Here is an 18,648-nt window from a genome sequence, read left to right as displayed (position 1 = left end):
ATGATGAAAGTGAAGAATCTAGCAATAGAGGGAAACTTCATTGAACTTTTGAAAATTTCTTGCCGAAAATAGTGAAGAAGTGAAGAAGTATGTTTTGGACAATGCTCCAGGTAACTGTACCTTAACTAGCCCAGACATACAAAAGCAAATTATTCACTGTTGTGCCCTAGAAACTAGAAAGAAAATAATTGAAGAACTTGGTGATGAGCCCTATGCAATTTTAGCTGATGAGTCTAGTGATATATCACATAAAGAACAACTAGCTCTTTACTTGCGTTATGTTGATAAATTGGGAAGGCCATGTGAGCATTTTATTGGAGTTGTTCATGTAGATGATACTACCTCTTTATCACTTAAGGATGCAATTGAAGCTTTACTTGTTAGTCATGGCTTGACTATGACTCAAATCCGTGGTCAAGGATATGATGGGGCTAGCAACATGAAAGGAGATATTAAAGGGTTGAAAACATTGATCATGCAAGAATCACCTTCTGCTTATTATATTCATTGTTTTGCTCATCAACTCCGATTGGTTCTTGTTGCTGTTGCCAAGGGAAATACTGATTGCAAGACTTTTTTGATCAAATATCTATCTTGTCGAATATTGTTGGAGTTTCCTGTAAGCGTCATGACATGCTTAGAAATGCTAGGCTTGAGAATGTCAAGAAAGCACTTGACTGTGGTGAAATTGAATCTGGAACTGGATTACATCAAGAGATGGGTTTGCCTAGGCCTAGAGATACTCGATGGGGATCTCATTACAAAACTGTATGCAGCATCATTACTATGTATGAAGCAATCCATGATGTACTGGTTGATCTTGGGGATGATCCTGCATATAAGGATGATTGGACCAAAATACATTTTGTGACCGGAGCGTTTGAGAACTTTGAGTTTGTTTTCTTTGCACACTTAATGTATATTATTCTTGGATATACAAATGAGTTATCTGAGTGTTTGCAAAGAAGGGACCAAGATATTCTTAATGCAATATCACTTGTTAATGTGGCAAAGAAAATAATGCAAGAATTGAGGTCTGATGGTTGGGATAATTTTCTTGAGAAGGTCACTTCATTTTGCGATAAACATGGTGTTGAAGTTCCTGCTATGGATGGTGATTATGTTCCTTATGGAAAATCAGCAAGGAAAGCTCGTGCCCAAAAGCAAACCAATGATGACCACTTTAGAAGAGAAGTATATATTGGTGTCATTGATCAAATAAGTCAAGAACTTGATAATCGGATTGATGAGATTAATATGGAGTTGTTGTCTTGTATGTCGGCCTTCAGTCCTTCTAAGTCATTTGCTTCTTTTGATGCACAGAAGCTACGTAGACTAGCTGAGTTCTACCCAAAGGAGTTCTCAAATAATAATTTGCTCAAACTTGAGTTGCAGCTAGATAATTATATTGATGACATGAGACATGATGATAGCTTCAAAGGTCTAGACTAATATTGTTGATCTCTCAGTTAAGCTTGTTGAAACAAAGAGGCACAAAGTGTACAATATGGTTTATGAGCTCCTTCAAATTGGTATTGCTTCTACCTGTGGCAACGACAAGTGTTGAACGGGTATTTTCTGCAATGGTTTTTGTGAAAACAAAGTTAAGAAATAAGATGGGAGATAGTCTTCTGGATGACTGTCTAGTCACTTTCATTGAGCGGGATATTTTCTTTGAAGTTGATGAAGATGATATAATCAATACATTTATGTCCCTTCAAAAGTGTCAAATAAAATAGTCACAAAAATAGCATTGTAAATCTCTGATTCTCTTTTATGTCTTATTTCAATTATTGATATGGCTTTTGAACTATTTATACTATACTTAGTGGATGGTTTGAACTTAATCCATGAATTTAAGCCTTATTGTGTTATTTAGTGCATATATACCGAATCATGTTGTCAATTTTACAATTATTACCGAATTGCTGAAATGGATTTACCGAATTGTATATGAAATTTTTTTGGCGGCATACCCTGAGACAAAATCCTAGATTCGCCACTGGCGTGATTTATTTGTCACTAGCCATAGCAGATCACTTTTAACACCAACATCATGTTAAAAATTAATGTTCTTGCGTGAGAATAGTAACAAGTATATACTTAATTGTATCTATTTTTCTTAGAAAAGTGATCATTACTTCATATGTACAAGTAGCTCAGGCAGACGAAGATTTCAGGGATTTGTTTTTTTTCTTCTTCTTCTTCTCTAATTATTTAATTTATTTAATGGTCCTACTAATTCTAAAAAACAAGGGCTATGATTTGTTTGGGTTCTTGCTACGTCTTGGGTGGTTTTTGGAGCACCGCAGCCCTTGATTTTCTACACATATTGTTACTATATATAATAATAATATAGTAATGGAGAAGTACGTGTTAGTGGAATTGGGAATGGAATGTGGTTATTAAAACAAGTTGGGCAGCTGGCACGTACCTCTTCACCGTCGCTGTGTATTGGCCGTGCCATCATATCTTCATCATGAACCTTAAATACGTTGATTAATTTTACCCACGTTGAATCTGAGTGTGGAACTATTGGGATGGAGTTGTGCTAGGCGCCTGAGCTCAGCGTCTGCCTTGTTCACGTCATCAGGGAAGGCATCCTTACAGTCGAGATATGCCCAGACATAGCGTAGCGAAGGGAGGCACTCCAAGTCCAAGCCGAGATTGTCACTGCGGGTAGCGTGCCCATCCTTGTAGAAAGCCCTGACCGGGATAGTGAACCAAAGGTCGTGGAGGTTTGGCATCACAGAAACAGGGGCCGGTGCTACTCTGCTGCTGCAGCCCCTGTCCTCTGCTTTGGAATCAAATACCATAGCAGCATTCTATTCTTCCCTCCAGATGCTAAGCGAAGCACTAGTCGAGTCATCGTTGGTCGCCAACTGGACCATCCAGCCATACAACTTGAGGCTTCTCAACTTGAGGAACAAGACATCATGGGCAGCAATATTAACTACTGCAGCCTGCTTATAAGAAGTCGTCCCATAATCCACCAGTCGAATACAGAGGTAACGGAGATCTGGCAGCCCACCCAAGGCTCTCAGACCTGCCTCGTCCATATGATCCACACACAACTCCAAGTAGCAAAGGTTGGGGAGAAGCGTGGGATCTATGAATGATGACACACGAGGGAACCGAAAGCCTTCTATATACAGATGCCTGAGATGTTCCGAAAGCACAGCTTTGTCCCACTCTGTTGAGGTAGGGGTAATTCCACTGAGCAGATTACAATCCAAATCCAGATGCTCGGGCTCTTGTAGATTGCCTAGTGACTTCAAAAGTTCTGCCTGCACGCTCTCATCCAGCCTGACTGTGCCAATCACACAGAGCACCCTCAGTAGGCTGTGGTTGCCCAGCTCCTTCAAAAATTGCCTCTTGGACTCAAAAGACAGCATGCGAACACTTATCTGTAGCTCCTCCAGTGACGTCACCTTCTGGTGGAACCCATCGGGCACCTTCGTGTATTCGTCACATCTTATGCAGACCAACCATGTTAGCAGGCTAACGCTCGATGGCAGTTGGACTTGCATACCATATCCTCCGATATCTTCCAAGTCCAGTGTCTGTAGAAGCTTTAGAGCTCCTATCGCCTCGGGGTTCGACGTCTGTACCTCGTAGCCCTAGGTACCTCAAATGAACTAGAGTTCCAAGATGCTCAAGCCAGTGCCTGCCATACTCCTGAATATCAGGTGATGTGCACCTCTCTAAAGCTAGCACACGTAAGAGTTTAATGCTCGGATGCAATACCAAACCATGGATATCACACCCAAGGGCAACCAGTGACCTCAGTTGTGTAATGTCCCTATGACTGTCAGGATGAGATTGATCCAGCAATATCCTGTTCTGGTGTGCTATCCGGTGCACCTTGTGTCGTGATGATGTTCCTCCATCCTCATTTGAGATAGTGATGAAGTTTTCTTCGCCTGCCAGACCACAAATAAGATCAAGGACCATGTCATGAACACGGCAGCAATGTATGATGCCTTCCTCTTCTGACTCTACCAATTGGATCATGTTTCTGTTTATGAGCTGATGGAAGTATTCCTCTCCCCGCTGAAATCGGCTTCTTCCCGTTTTCTTCTCTATAAAGCCTTCTGCTATCCACTTCCATATCAAAGAATTTTTCTTATTCTGATAGTCTTCATGATACACACTTAGGTACAGTAAGCAGGTCTTTAGATGAGAAGGCAGATCATAGTAGCTAAGGGACAATATCCACACAGTATCATCTACTTGCTTGTTATCTCTACCACGATAGAAACTAGGAGAGCTGCACACCTTAAACCAATCCTCTCTTGATTTGCCCACCAACAAGTTAGCCATTGTGATGATAGCTAATGGCGCACCGCCACATTTGTCCAGAATTTTTTGGGATGCATCTTGAGGATAATGAGCAGGACATTTGCCTTCACCACCATATAGCCTCATATAAAAGAGCTTCTTTGAGTTATCATGTGAAAGAGGGCCAAGCTGGTAAACTTCATCGCCACAAGCTACTTCAAGATTTCGAGTAGTTTTGACTACTCTACTTCCGTTATTATTGTTCCGATGCAAAGCTGATCCTATTGCTTGCCAGGAATTTATTTCCTCCTCGCCGCCATAGAGAAAAACAGAGAGAAGATGATAACACGGCCCCACATGTCATTCACAGCTAGATTGCATTTAGGTAGTCACTTTTAGGTAGTATTGCTGAGGTTGAAGACCAAATATGAGTAGTATTAAAATATAGTGCCAGCTACCCAAATAGACATTTCGGTAGTCTGATTTGGGTAGCATTACTAGAGATGCTCTTATGTCGGACATTGTTTGCATACACATAACTAGATATTAGCTGGGCTAAAAATTAGTTCAAATTAGCTATAGTTTGCTATCTAGTTGGTTAACAACTAGTTAAAGGCTAGTCTAAAAAATTAGCCCATCTTTTAGCACTCCTATTTGATACATTAGAGCTAATTTAGGCTAATTTTAACTAGCTAGTGCTTAGGAGGACAGCGATCAGGTCGCAAAGTTTATACTTAGGGCAGCTCATACATTTGCTGCTCCTTCTCGGCGAGACGGGTGATGTGTTGTAGCTTCATGGAGGAGTCCATCGCCCGCATGCGACGGATGTGACGTCAGTGGGTCACACTGTCATGCTCCTCTTTGGAGGCAGCTCAAAACACAAAGCATCCATAAGGCATCGCGTGCCCCACGTCTCGATGGTTCTCACAAAGTCACTACGAGCGCGGCTGCTGGCCGCCCTACGGCCGTGGCTAGCGGCGGACCCGTGGGCCTTCGGGTGGAGCCGGGCCTCTTCTCCCGTGCCCACGCCGTTCATGCACGGGCTCTAGTTCGAAGTCACCGTGCTCAACGCCGCCAGGGACGGGGACCCTATTTTAGCCTGCCACGTTCAACCGCGCTGCCGCCCTCAAAGTTGAGCTATCTGCCTCCACATGGGCCATCCCCGTGATCGATGCCATCATGCTTGGCGTGGACATCACGCTTAGGCAACCCCTGCGTTCGCGCCTCCCATGCCGGTGGATACATAGCGAGGACCTTTCAATGGCACCTTTGGGATTTTGATCCGGCGATCTCATGGCCGGATCTGCCTTGCTGTGGCCGAATTCACATACCCTGGGCCGCATGACGGTGACACAACGTCTTACGGCGCCCCACATTCTATTTGGTGCGCCCTTCACCAGATCTTGCAGCCCTCAGGTCGGATCTAGTGAGACTGGCCTGAGCGACGGTGAAGATCTCGATGAGGAGGAGGTGGATTCCATCGGCAGCGGTAGCCCCAGGGGCAGGGTCCGGGCCAAATAGGATATCCACGGCGGTAGCAATAGAGGACTCCAGTAGAGGCGACGACCATGATCCCAATGACAGTGGTGGCCCTATGTGTAGCGGAGGCCATGTAATCTGGCGAAGCGGATGCGAATCCTGTCGGCTAGCATCAGATCGGCTAGTTCTGACTTGGCGACGGCGCATGATGGTGGGGTACCCGACAACAAGTGGCTTGACCTCACTTAAAGCGGATGAAGATGGAACCAGTGAAGGTTTGTAACAATTGCGCGCTAGAGGCGGTGGTGACTTAACAACTTTCACTCACCGAATCTGGATGGTTGAGGAGAGGATGTGCCAAGGTTGTAGTTTTCTTCTTTTTTTTTAACGGGTATAACTTGGATGCACACAACCCACACACTCCACATGCACACACGCGTACGCGTCCGTACACACGTAAAGAAGAGATTGGGAGGCTCTCTAGCCTCTAGTGCATGGGAAATGCACGGTACCACCGAACGCGCATGTATGTGTGCATGTTTTGGCGACACCAGGGATTTGAACCCTGGTGGGTAGAGCCCCACTGGGCAGCCCTACCGCTGGACCACAGGCCCATTCACAGTTTTTTCCTTTTTTTGTCGTGTGTTCTCCTCTTTGTTGAGGTGTGATTCTATATCTTTTGGCTGTGTATATCCTTCATTGATATAAAGGCCAAAATAATGAATCCATTAGCTTAAAAAAATAAGGTATCACAACCCTCTTCAAATGAGTCCCGTCAGCATTGTGTGCCTAACCTAGCTGCAAGGGCAATGCGAAAGAGGTCGATATTCTAGACCCCTGAAAGCATCTAGGCCCCTAAGTGGATTTCGGTGATTAATGTCAATACAAGATTACTATGACTAATGTGTGTTTTGCAGAGGCAATTAAGTTAGGTCATGGTAATGGAGATCGATTGGGCAATCGAGGTTGTCATGCCCCTACGATGGAAATCATTTCGGTTTTCAAAGGATGGACGACAAGGTTAAGGATAACTAGTTCTAAGTGTCAATTGAGAGACACTTAGAGTAGTTTAGGACTTTGTTTTTTCCTTTGGCCGTACTATTAAGGGGGGTATGAACGGGTAGCATGACCTAGTTGAGTCTAGTGAGTTAGGTGTGGTGCACACTTGTTAAAACTAGCTCTAGGTAGCTCCTATGAATGCCTAAGATCCTTTGGAGCAAACTTCATTCACATATGATCGAGAGTTGAAAGTGAATGGAGGGTCAAATACTGACCGGACGCTGGCTCCGGTGCGACCGGACGCTGGCTGCAGGGTCCGGTCAGTTCATTTGACCCCGAAGAACAAGTCTGGTGTGACCGGACGCTGGAAGGTCGTGTGACCGGACGCTGAGGGCCAGCGTCCGGTCGACTCCAGTAAGGGTCCAGACTTGAGAAAGTGCGACCGGATGCGTCCGGTCAGTGGTGACCGGACCCTGAGTATCCAGCGTCCGGTCGTTTCCAGTAAGCATCCAAGAGCGACCGGACGTGTCCGGTCGGTACTGACCGGACCCTGACAACGTCCGGTCATCACTTGAAAACTGTTCGCGGGTTGAACTGACCGGAGCGTCCGGTCAAAATGATCGGAGCGTCCGGTCACCCCGCAGAAGCTCATAACGGTTCGTTTTTCAGGCTGCCTTATAAATAGATGCTCCACTCGTGAGTGTAGTCACTTTTGCTCATTCCAACAGCTGAGAAACACGTTTGTGAGTGCCAAGAAGAGCAAGGTCCTAGTGAGGTGTTTGTGATTCGAGAATCCAAGAGTGAAACCTCATTAGTGAATCAAGAGTAGACAAGTGTGCATCCATCTTCTCATTAGGCTTCGCGTGGTCAAGTGAGAGTTCGTGCTTGTTACTCTTGGTGATCGCCGCGTTCCTTTCTCTCCCTATTTACTTTGAGCACTTACTTTGAGTACTTACTTTGAGCAATTCAATACTTGTTTTACATTCATAGAATTGCTATGCTAGAGTAAGTTTGGAACATAGGGTGCAAGTCTTTTGTGCGTTGATTTGATAGAAACACTTTTCTAGGCACAAGGGGTTAATTGGGCTATCCGTAGGATTTGATTATTGCAAGAAAATTTAGAATTAGCCCAATTCACCCCCTCTTGGGCATCTTGATCCTTTCAATTGGTATCAGAGCCTCGTGCTCATGTTTTTAAGCCTAACCGCTTAGAGCAAGATGTCTCACGGGGATGGACCTCCTCCTATCTTCGAGGGGGATGATTTTCCATATTGGAAAATTCGCATGGAGGCGTACTTAGAAGCTCTAGACGTTGGAATTCTTAGAGCCGCCTCTCAAGGGTTCCCAACACCTAAGAATGCCGCACAACTTCAAGGCGATGAAGTAAATTATGAAAAATGGAATGCAAAGGCTCGCAACACCATCTTTAGAGGCCTTTGCAAAGATGTGTTCAATCGTGTAAGGAACCACAAAGACGCCCATGCACTATGGTCGGACGTTTGTGCGCTCCATGAGGGAACCAAGAGTGAGCGTGAGGAATGCTATCATCTTGTAATTAAAAAGCTAAATTCCTTTGAGATGTTTCCCAAAGAAAGTTCTAATGAGATGTATTCTTGTTTAAATGTTCTTGTAGAGGAAGTCAATGGGCTTGGACTTACTCAAATGTCACCATCCGACGTTGTGAGAAAAATCTTGAGTGTCCTCCCCATGGACAAATATGGGCATATTGTGACCGTGCTACATCAAGGTGATCTTTCCGCCGCTACACCGACACAAATCTTGGGAAAGATCAATGCTCATGAGATGTACATGCACATCACACCTCAAGATGGCTCATCCTCTACAAAGAAGAAAGAGAAGGACTTAGCATTCAAAGCTAGCCAAGATAAGGGCAAAGCAAGACTTGAGTATGAGAGCTCAAGCGATGAAGATGATGAAGAAAGTCTAGCTCTCATGAAGAAGAAGACCGCCAAGATGCTAAAGAAGCTAAACAAGAGTGGCATCAAGTTTGACGGCAAGAAGAAGAAGTTCTTCACTAGCTCAAGAAGAAAGCCAATCTCCGAGATGGATTGCTACAATTGTGGCGAACTTGGCCACCTAGCTCATCAATGCACAAAGTCCAAGAAAGACAAGTTCAAGAACAAGGGCAAGAAAGATGATTCAAGTGATGAAGATGAAAAGAAAAAGAACAAGCCATACAAGAAGAGAGATGGCAAAAAGAGAGACTTCTACAAGAAGAAGAAGAGTGGCAAGGCCTATATTGTCGGTGATTGGCTCACGGACATTGATTCATCAAGTGGATCATCCGATGATGAGAGTGACAATGAGAAGGTGGCCGCCATTGCTATTGATCTTGAATCCTCACCGCCACCATCGCCATCATCCTCTACACACCTATGCCTTATGGCCAAGGGTGAACGCAAGGTAACTAAGAGTGATGATAGTAGTGATGATGAGCAAGCTAGTGATGATGATAGTGATAGCGATGATGATTCACCCACATATGATGATCTTGTCAAAATATTAAGAAAATACACTAAGATCATTAGAAAGAGTAGAGCTACAAATGAAAAACTTGATGCTAAAAATGATTCACTCTTAGCTAAGTGTGATACATTGGAAAAGGCTAATGATGAGCTCAAAGAAACAAATGACTCTATATCATCCAAACTCAAGGAGCTCAAATCTTCCAAGAAAGAGCTTAAAGATAAACATGATAAACTTGAGTGGGTGCACAATGAGCTTATCATTAGTCACAACAAGCTAAAAGATGAATATACAACTCTAAAGATCAATTATGATACCCTTGTTATTGCACAAGAATTCTTACCAAATGAGCCACATGTTGCTACTAACCATGTTGTTAAGATTGATATAGCTACCTCATGTGATGATTTAATTGATGAGAGCATTGAGCATGGATCTAGTAGCAAAGGCAAGCAAGTGGTTGAGTGCAATGACTATGATGAGTATGTCAAGCTCAAGAGTGACTATGAGAAGCTCATGAAAGATCTTGAAGAGATGAAAAGTCACAACACCATTGTGCTAGAAACTCTTGATCATGACAAAGAGTTGATCCTTGAGAATGAGAAGCTCAAAGAAGAAACAAGAAACTCAAGGAAGAGAAGAACAATGATATTCTCACGGAAGAAAACAAGAAGCTCAAGATGGAGAAAGAGCATCTCAAGGTGGGATTAAGCAAGTTTGCTAGAGGCAAGCATCTCCAAAGTGAGCTACTCATGAATACCGTCATGAAGATGGATAGAAGTGGCATTGGATATATGGCAAGTGTAGAGAAGAAGAAGGCTCAAGCTCAACACCAACAATCAAAGCCAAAGCTAAAGCCAAAGAGATGTTTTGAGTATGGACAAGAAGGCCACTTTGCTCATGAGTGTCAAACTCCACCACCACAACCCTTGCCCAAGCATGCTAGACCCTTTGCTTTCAATGCTCACTACATGCTTAGAAAAGATTCTAGTGGAAAGATGAAAGTCATGTTCTTAGGACCCCCCAACAAGAGTAGGCCTAAGAAGATTTGGGTGGCTAAGTCACTTGTTGAGAAGGTGAAGGGCCCTCAACAAGTTTGGATCCCTAAAGCTTGAATCTCTTGTGTGTAGGTGAACTACAAGACCGGTGGAAGTCATGGGGTTATTGATAGTGGTTGCACTCAACATATGACCGGTGATCCTCGTATGTTCACCTCACTAGATGAAGAGGTAGATGGACAAGAGAAAATAATATTTGGAGATAATTCAAAGGGCAAGGTTAAAGGTTTGGGCAAAGTGGCAATATCAAATGATCATTCCATCTCCAATGTGCTCTATGTTGCCTCATTGAGTTTCAACTTGCTATCCGTTGGGCAATTGTGTGATCTTGGTTTCCAATGCTTATTCACCGAGAAGGAGGTTGTTGTATCCAAAGTAGATAACAAACAAGTGATATTCAATGGATTTAGATACAACAACTTATATCTAGTTGACTTCACCTCTAAAGATGCAAACTTGAAGACTATTCACCAAAACAACACTTGGGTGGCTATGGCATAGAAGACTTGCTCATGTTGGGATGAGCTCACTCAAGAAGCTTATGAAGAATGATTTGGTGAGAGGGTTGAAGGATGTGAAGTTTGAGAAGGACAAGCTTTGTAGTGCATGTCAAGCCGGCAAGCAAGTTGCAAACACTCATCCAACCAAAGCTTTCATGTCAACCACAAGAGTGCTAGAACTCCTACACATGGATTTATTTGGACCAACAACATATAAGAGTTTGGGAGGAAATCTCTATTGTCTTGTGATTGTGGATGACTATTCAAGGTATACATGGGTGTTCTTCCTTCATGACAAATCCGAAGTTGCATCTTGTTTCAAGAAGTTTGCCAAGAGAGCTCAAAATGAATTTGAAGTGAAGCTCAAGAAGATAAGAAGTGACAATGGCAAAGAGTTTGACAACACAAATATTGAATCCTATTGTGATGAAGTTGGAATCAAACATGCAGTCTCCGCAACCTATACTCCTCAATAAAATGGTGTAGTTGAGAGGAAGAATCGGACTTTGATCACCCTTGCAAGGACAATGCTAGATGAGTACAACACCCCCGAAGCTCTATGGGCAGAAGCAATCAACACCGCATGTTATGCATCCAACCGCCTATTTCTTCAAAAATTCCTTGTCAAGACACCGTATGAGTTGCTCAATGGGAAGAAGCCGGACGTCTCCTTCTTTAGGGTGTTTGGTTGCAAGTGCTACATCTACAAGAAGCGGCAACACCTAGGGAAGTTTCAAAGACGTTGTGATATAGGTTTTCTTGTTGGTTACTCATTGAAGTCCAAAGCATATAGAGTATTTAATCATGCCACCGGCTTGGTTGAAGAAACATATGATGTGGAATTTGATGAATCTAACGGCTCCCAAGGAGCACATGAGAATCTTGATGATGTAGGTGATGAACCATTGAGGGAGGCTATGAAGAATATCCCGGTGGGAGACATCAAGCCAAAAGATGATGAAGATGATGTACAAGTCATTGACCAACCTTCTTCATCAAATGTACCACAAGATGGTGAAAAAGATGGGAGAGTAGAAAATGAAGATACTCATATCTCCCATGAGCAAATGGTGGTACAAGCACAAGATGTTGATGCTCCACAACCTCCTCCTCAAGTGGTCAATAGAAGAAACACACCTCTCCTACAAGATCATCCACAAGATCTCATCATAGGGAGTCCATCAAAGGGTGTGATGACTCGATCTCAAAAACTTCATTTATTGCTCACCACTCTTTTGTCTCTTGCTATGAGCCTACCAAGGTAGAAGAAGCTCTTAAAAATCCGGATTGGATCAATGCCATGCATGAAGAGTTGAACAACTTTACTCGCAATGAAATTTGGACTCTTGAAGAGCGACCAAAAGGTGCAAGAGTCATTGGAACGAAGTGGGTGTTCCGCAACAAGCAAGATGATCAAGGTGTTGTTGTGAGGAACAAGGCAAGACTAGTTGCAAAGGGGTTCTCTCAAGTTGAAGGTTTGGATTTTGGAGAGACCTTTGCACCGGTTGCAAGATTAGAAGCCATCCGTATCCTTCTTGCATATGCATCACATCATGAAATGAAACTATATCAAATGGATGTGAAAAGTGCTTTTTTTAAATGGCTTTATAAATGAACTAGTCTATGTTGATCAACCTCCCGGGTTTGAAGACCCTAGATATCCTAATCATGTTTATAGGTTGTCCAAGGCACTATATGGGCTTAAGCAAGCCCCAAGAGCTTGGTATGAGCGCCTTCGGGACTTCCTCATTGAGAAGGGCTTCACCATTGGGAAGGTCGACACCACACTATTCACCAAGAAGCTTGATGGGCATATCTTCATTTGTCAAGTATATGTTGATGACATCATCTTTGGATCATCAAATGAAGACTCATGCAAAGAATTTGGTGAATTGATGTCGAAGGAGTTTGAGATGTCAATGATTGGTGAGCTTACATTCTTTCTTGGTTTTCAAGTCAAGCAAATGAAAGAAGGCATCTTCATCTCTCAAGAGAAATACACAAAAGATCTTCTCAAGAGATTCAAGATGGATGAATGTAAGCCAATCAAGACACCAATGCCTACAAATGGACATCTCGACCTAGATGAGGGAGGTAACCCGGTTGATCAAACTCTCTACCGTTCTATGATTGGTAGCTTGTTATATTTAACTGCATCTAGGCCCGACATCATGTTTAGTGTGTGTATGTGTGCTAGATTTCAAGCTAGTCCTAAGGAAACACATTTAATTGCCGTAAAAAGAATCCTTAGGTATCTTAAGCACACACCAAGCATTGGTCTTTGGTATCCCAAAGGAGCTTTATTTGAATTAATTGGCTATTCCGATTCGGACTACGCCGGATGCAAAGTTGATAGAAAGAGCACATCCAGAGGGTGCCATTTGCTTGGTAGATCACTTGTGTCTTGGTCCTCCAAGAAACAAAATAGTGTGGCTTTGTCCACCGCCGAAGCGGAATACATTGCCGCGGGTGCTTGTTGTGCACAAATATTGTACATGAAACAAACTTTGCTAGACTATGGAGTAGTTCTAGAGAAAGTACCTCTTTTGTGTGACAATGAAAGTGCGGTAAAACTTGCAAATAATCCGGTTCAACACTCTCGCACCAAGCATATAGATATCCACCATCACTTTCTAAGAGATCATGTGGCTAAAAATGATATATCACTAGAAGGTGTAAGATCCGAAGATCAATTAGCGGATATCTTCACAAAACCGCTAGATGAGGCTACATTTTGTAGATTGCGGAATGAGCTTAATGTACTTGATTTTAGTAACTTCACTAAAAATTGAGCTTGTGTTGTCCCTTGCATTCATTGTAATATACAACATGTTTAATTTGTGGCAATGCACATAGGGTTTGTCTAATATGGTTAAGATAACCGCCGAAAAGCATGTGAAGAAGCTTAACCTTGGATCAAACTTGACAAGCAACTAGTTTTAATTACAAGTATTGCATATGCATGAATGTTGTTTGTCGTTTTGTTCCATTTGCCCTCTTGTTGCCTATTTTCTTAAAAAGAATTATAGCCTAAGGCAAAATATTTTGAAAAATATGAGGGTTTGAGAGAGGTCACTCATATCAGTCCCAATTGGTGTTTATTTGGATCTTATTCAAGTTGGGACTTGTTTGGGAATAGGCAGCGCGAAGGAAGTTTGAAGATTTACTAGAAAAGGTGCACCGGACGCTGCACCGGACGCTGCTGTCCAGCGTCCGGTCAGTTCATAGGAGGTGAACTGCTGGTGAAGGAGTGACCGAATGCTGTGTCTGTGCGTCCGGTCAGGAAGGGTTCAGCGTCCGGTCGATCGATGGAAGACCAAGTTGTACTGACCGGACCCTGCCTGCGTCCGGTCATGGACCACCGGACGCGTCCGGTCCCGATTCCAGAGGATTTGGACCTCTCTGGAATCGACCGGACGCTGGGTGGTAGCGTCCAGTCGCTATCACCGGAGCGTCCGGTCAGTGGATCTCGCGCGACTTTAGGACTCTTTTCCGTTTCCTTTTCTGTCACGTTTGACTGATTACTTAACCGCTGCCGTACCCCTGTTTCCCCCTCTACTCGTTTTTGCCCTAGCCCGAGCCGCTGCCTCCTCAGCTCGCCAGCCGCGCGCCTCCATGCCCCTGCCTCGCCGCACCACCGCAGCTCGCGCGCCACCACGCCAACGCCGGCCCGTCGCAGCCACCGAGCCTCCCTTGCCGCCACTGCTCACCCGCGCCAGCGCCACCGCGCCAGCACATCTCGCAGCGCCGCCGTGCCTCCCCGCGCGCCATCTTGCGACCGGCCCTCTCTTCACCGTGAAGTGTCATGTGCCCTAGCCCCATCTCCTCTCGTTCATCATTGCTCCGTGTAACCCTAGCCGGTTCTGAGGTTCCCCCGTGTGATATCTCATCTTTTCTCGGATCGCTGATCGTCAGGTAGAAAGCCATTCGATTCAATTTCACATCTACATTGCTTTCTCTGTTAGGGTTTCGCATCTATTAGCAATATGGTATTTATTTGTATATCCATCTATTCTATCGTGCAGCGAGTCGGTTCCGTTGTGGTTCTTGTGGAAGTTGGCAGTCAACTCGGAGCCAAGCTCGCGAGTAAGGATCGAGGCCAAGCCTCGAAAGCGGCAGTTTGACAGTTGATCTTCATCAGTGGCAGTTCACCATCCTGTCAGTTCAGATGGCTCGCACCAAGAACGTTGGTGGTGGCCCAGGTGATGATGATCGGAGGCCCCTGCCTCGCCAGCCAGCCGGATCTAAGGGCAAGTCAACCAAGCAGGTGACATCCAAGAAGCGGAAGTACCCCGATGCAGAGACAGCGAGAGCAGCAGCTGTTGCAGAGGCCGCAGAGCGTGCCGAGAGAGGTGGTGCCCGCAGCGGAGTTGTCATTGCAGATCAGCCAGTTTCACCAGCAGTCAGAGCTGCGATTGAGGAGGTTGAGCGTCGTCACGATAGTCCAGCTGGGACTACCACATTTGCAGGACGATGGGTTGCCATTGAGGAGGGTCCGTCAGCAGCGCAGGAGCCAGTTCAGTAGACTCAGGAGAGCGAGCAGGCTCAGCAGACCCAGGAGGCCGAGGAGACAGAGCCGGCACCCCAGCTTCGCCGCTCTGGACGGACCCGTGTACCAGTCTCGCCGTGGCCGCCGACACAGTGGAGGGGATCACGTCCTCCACCTAGACCACAGGGTCCACCTCTAGTGGTACACCTCGACTTGAGGGCCGCTACCGCCAGGCAGGTTTAGCAGTTGCGTTTTGTTGAGTTTGAGGTTTGGTTTCCTCCGAGGAGGGATGAGAGAGCAGCTGAGGGGTTCTACACGCCACTGCAGGAGGATTTCTACAATGCTTATCTCAATAGTGGGGCAGTGTTCAGATCTCAGAGAGTCTATCAGATAGAGTCTATTGTGGCAGCAGCCGGAGAGAGCATTCGGCCATACTTATCATATTTGCCAGGACTGACAGATTTGATTGGACGGACGGGCATATATGTACCATCTTGGGTCCGTCAGTTTTATGCTTCGCTCTACATCGATCCACATCACAGATTCATTCACTTTGCCTTCAAAGGCAAAGACTACAGAGTGACGAGTGGCAGAGCCAGAGAGATACTGAGGCTACAGGAGCAGCCTGTCAAGATGCATGAGGTCTGTTATGGACAGCAGGAGCCTCCCTGGCGTCCTCATGGAGGGTTGGTGCCCCCTACAGATTTAGTGCGACATTGCTTCAAGGACCCATTTGGAGAGGGGTTGAGCAGGAACCCCAGTGACTTGACTCCTACAGCGAGGGTACTAGAGGCCATCATCAGGAGGACACTGCTTCCCAGGTTGGGATACAGGGAGGGCCTGACTCGCTTACAGCTCTGGCTTCTCAATGCCATCATGCAGCAAACAGTATTTGATATCTGGGATCTCCTGCTTTCAGAGATGGAGGACACAATAGCTGAGGGATTCAAGGGTCGCAGGCAGCTTCCCTATGCTCACTGGATCATGTTCCTCATCCGCAGAGTAGTGCTTGATAAGCCCCCTGGCATGATGGATGAGTATACAGGTGCCACCACGGAGTTCCCAGCTTACAACCTATCACAGAGGATCAGACACACCACTCCTCAGGCACCCAGACAGCCTAGCCGTCGTCCCGACGTGCCAGAGTCTGCAGCTCAGCAGGATGAGATCATTAGAGGGATTGCAGCCACTGAGGAGGAGGAGCTAGAGGCACAGCAGGAGGTGAGCGAGTACAGTGACAGCTCTGACGACGACTACCAGCCTATACCTCAGATGCCTCCACGCAGACACGATGCAGAGGCTGGTAGCTCCAGTTCTGCTCCACCTGCTCCGCAGACAGACCTCACTCTCATTGCTATTCTTGAGCGGATGCAGCAGGATCAGACACGACAGGCACAGGAGACAGCTGCCAACTTCGCACAGTTTCAGGCTCGTTAGGATGAGTTTTAGCGGCAGCAGCAGCTCCTTCAGCACCAGCAGTTACTTATGCAGCAGCAGCTCATGGGATTCATGCAGCATGTAGTGACAGCCATTGGGGTCCCACTGCCACAGCCTTCGCCCCAGCTTGCACAGCCTCCTACCACTTCGACGACTCCAGCAGTACAGCCCAGTGGGCTCCAGAGTCAGGGACAGCCTCCAGCTCAGTTTGCTTCACCTCTTGTATAGGTGTCCCAGTGGTTAGCCTCACCCGTGGTAGCCCCGCAGTTCACTCCACTTCAGATGGGCTTCACACCAGAGCAGTCTTCCTCGCTATTCGTACCTGAGACGTCAGTCTCCAGGAGTCTTGGAGCATCCTTCAGCGAGTTGACCGGCATGCCTACCCTGCCTCATATGCACACCGCCGGTCCGTCTATAGCAGCTCCAGTCGCAGTGACTACTCAGAGGCTCCCCTCATCTGTCGCCTCGTCAGATCCTACGACAGACATACTAGCAGCTTCACAGGCAGCACCAGCCCCAGCTCAGACCCAGACCGCTTCAGCGACACTTCCTGCCACAGAGGGTCAGTCAGTTCAGAGCTCCGGGTCAGATGATGATGGTGCCCAGTTCCAGCTTGCTCCACGTACTTCAGCGCCCGACTCGTCCGCTGCAGCCCCGCCGACCGACCCGTAGGTTTTGGTGTTTGACGCCAAAGGGGGAGAGGGTTTGAGTATGTAGTCTCAGGGGGAGCGAGTTTTAGGGGGAACTAGTTATCTAGTATTAGCTTATTATATACATTTGGAGTTTTATTTGTGTGATACACTATTACTTTTGTGCATTCGTGTGTTTACTTTCATGCATACTATTATATATATGTGATAGTGCTATCTATGTGATTGTGATATTTGACATGTGTGATTTCTACTTTGCATTATCTATATGTCATATCACTTGTGATGCTCATTTGCTTTTGCTTCCGCGTTTATACTTCGAAGCAAATGAGCTTTGTTACTCGTACTCATGCTTAATTCATATTCTTTGAGTACATTGTGTTGGTTTGGGTCATATAAGCTTGCCTAACTCTTTTGTTCTCATCGACAAAAGCTTATATGAACCAAGCCCTTCAAAAACCTCACTCTGTAACATACTCGAGGTGGTATTGTCATCAATCACCAAAAAGGGGGAGATTGAAAGCATCTAGGCCCCTAAGTGGATTTCGGTGATTAATGTCAATACAAGATTACTATGACTAACATGTGTTTTGCAGAGGCAATTAAGTTAGGTCATGGTAATGGAGATCGATTGGGCAATCGAGGTTGTCATGCCCCTACGATGGAAATCATTTCGGTTTTTAAAGGATGGACGACAAGGTTAAGGATAACTAGTTCTAAGTGTCAATTGAGAGACACTTAGAGTAGTTTAGGACTTTGTTTTTTCCTTTGGCCGTACTATTAAGGGGGGTATGAACGGGTAGCTTGACCTAGTTGAGTCTAGTGAGTTAGGTGTGGTGCACACTTGTTAAAACTAGCTCTAGGTAGCTCCTATGAATGCCTAAGATCCTTTGGAGCAAACTTTATTCACATATGATCAAGAGTTGGAAGTGAATGGAGGGTCAAATACTGACCGGACGCTGGCTCCGGTGCGACCCGACGCTGGCCGCAGGGTCCGGTCAGTTCATTTGACCGTGAAGAACAAGTCTGGTGTGACCGGACGCTGGAAGGTCGTGTGACCGGACGCTGAGGGCCAGCGTCCGGTCGACTCCAGTAAGGGTCCAGACTTGAGAAAGTGCGACCGGACGCGTCCGGTCAGTGGTGACCGGACCCTGAGTATCCAGCGTCCGGTCGTTTCTAGTAAGCATCCAAGAGTGACCAGATGTGTCCGGTCGGTACTGACCGGACCCTGACAGCGTCCGGTCATCACTTGAAAACTGTTCGCGGGT

The 18,648-nt window shown here is 45.7% G+C and overlaps 2 protein-coding genes across 2 annotated transcripts; one reads left to right on the top strand and one right to left on the bottom strand.

Annotated features, from left to right (window-relative positions):
• The first annotated feature begins 633 nt into the window (after nt 1–633).
• LOC136480729 (uncharacterized) lies at nt 634–1,452 on the top strand. Its single transcript, XM_066478195.1, has one exon. It carries the CDS (start codon nt 634–636, stop codon nt 1,450–1,452), a length of 819 nt encoding a protein of 272 aa, XP_066334292.1.
• Nucleotides 1,453–2,825: 1,373 nt separating this feature from the next.
• Nucleotides 2,826–17,107, bottom strand: LOC136480728 (uncharacterized). The gene is made up of 3 exons (XM_066478194.1): nt 17,053–17,107; nt 3,629–3,923; nt 2,826–3,474 (listed from the first exon to the last, which is right to left on the bottom strand). Exons 1-3 carry the CDS (start codon nt 17,105–17,107, stop codon nt 2,826–2,828), a joined length of 999 nt encoding a protein of 332 aa, XP_066334291.1.
• Between the last annotated feature and the right edge of the window lie 1,541 nt (nt 17,108–18,648).

Source organism: Miscanthus floridulus, chromosome 9 (assembly GCF_019320115.1).
Source record: "Miscanthus floridulus cultivar M001 chromosome 9, ASM1932011v1, whole genome shotgun sequence".
Classification (NCBI taxonomy): domain Eukaryota; kingdom Viridiplantae; phylum Streptophyta; class Magnoliopsida; order Poales; family Poaceae; genus Miscanthus; species Miscanthus floridulus.
Note: the sequence above shows the minus strand (reverse complement) of the source record. Positions and strands in the feature narration are given on the sequence as shown.

Excerpts from the sequence above, each read along its gene's own strand:
- LOC136480729 (XM_066478195.1), top strand. The coding sequence starts at position 634 with ATGCTTAGAAATGCTAGGCTTGAGAATGTCAAGAAAGCACTTGACTGT.
- LOC136480728 (XM_066478194.1), bottom strand. The coding sequence starts at position 17,107 with ATGCCGGTCAACTCGCTGAAGGATGCTCCAAGACTCCTGGAGACTGAC. Across the intron at positions 3,924-17,052 it reads CCTGGAGACTGACGTCTCAG|GCGAAGAAAACTTCATCACT; the intron begins GTACGAATAGCG and ends GTGGTCTGGCAG. Across the intron at positions 3,475-3,628 it reads GGAACTCTAGTTCATTTGAG|ATGTGACGAATACACGAAGG; the intron begins GTACCTAGGGCT and ends GGTCTGCATAAG.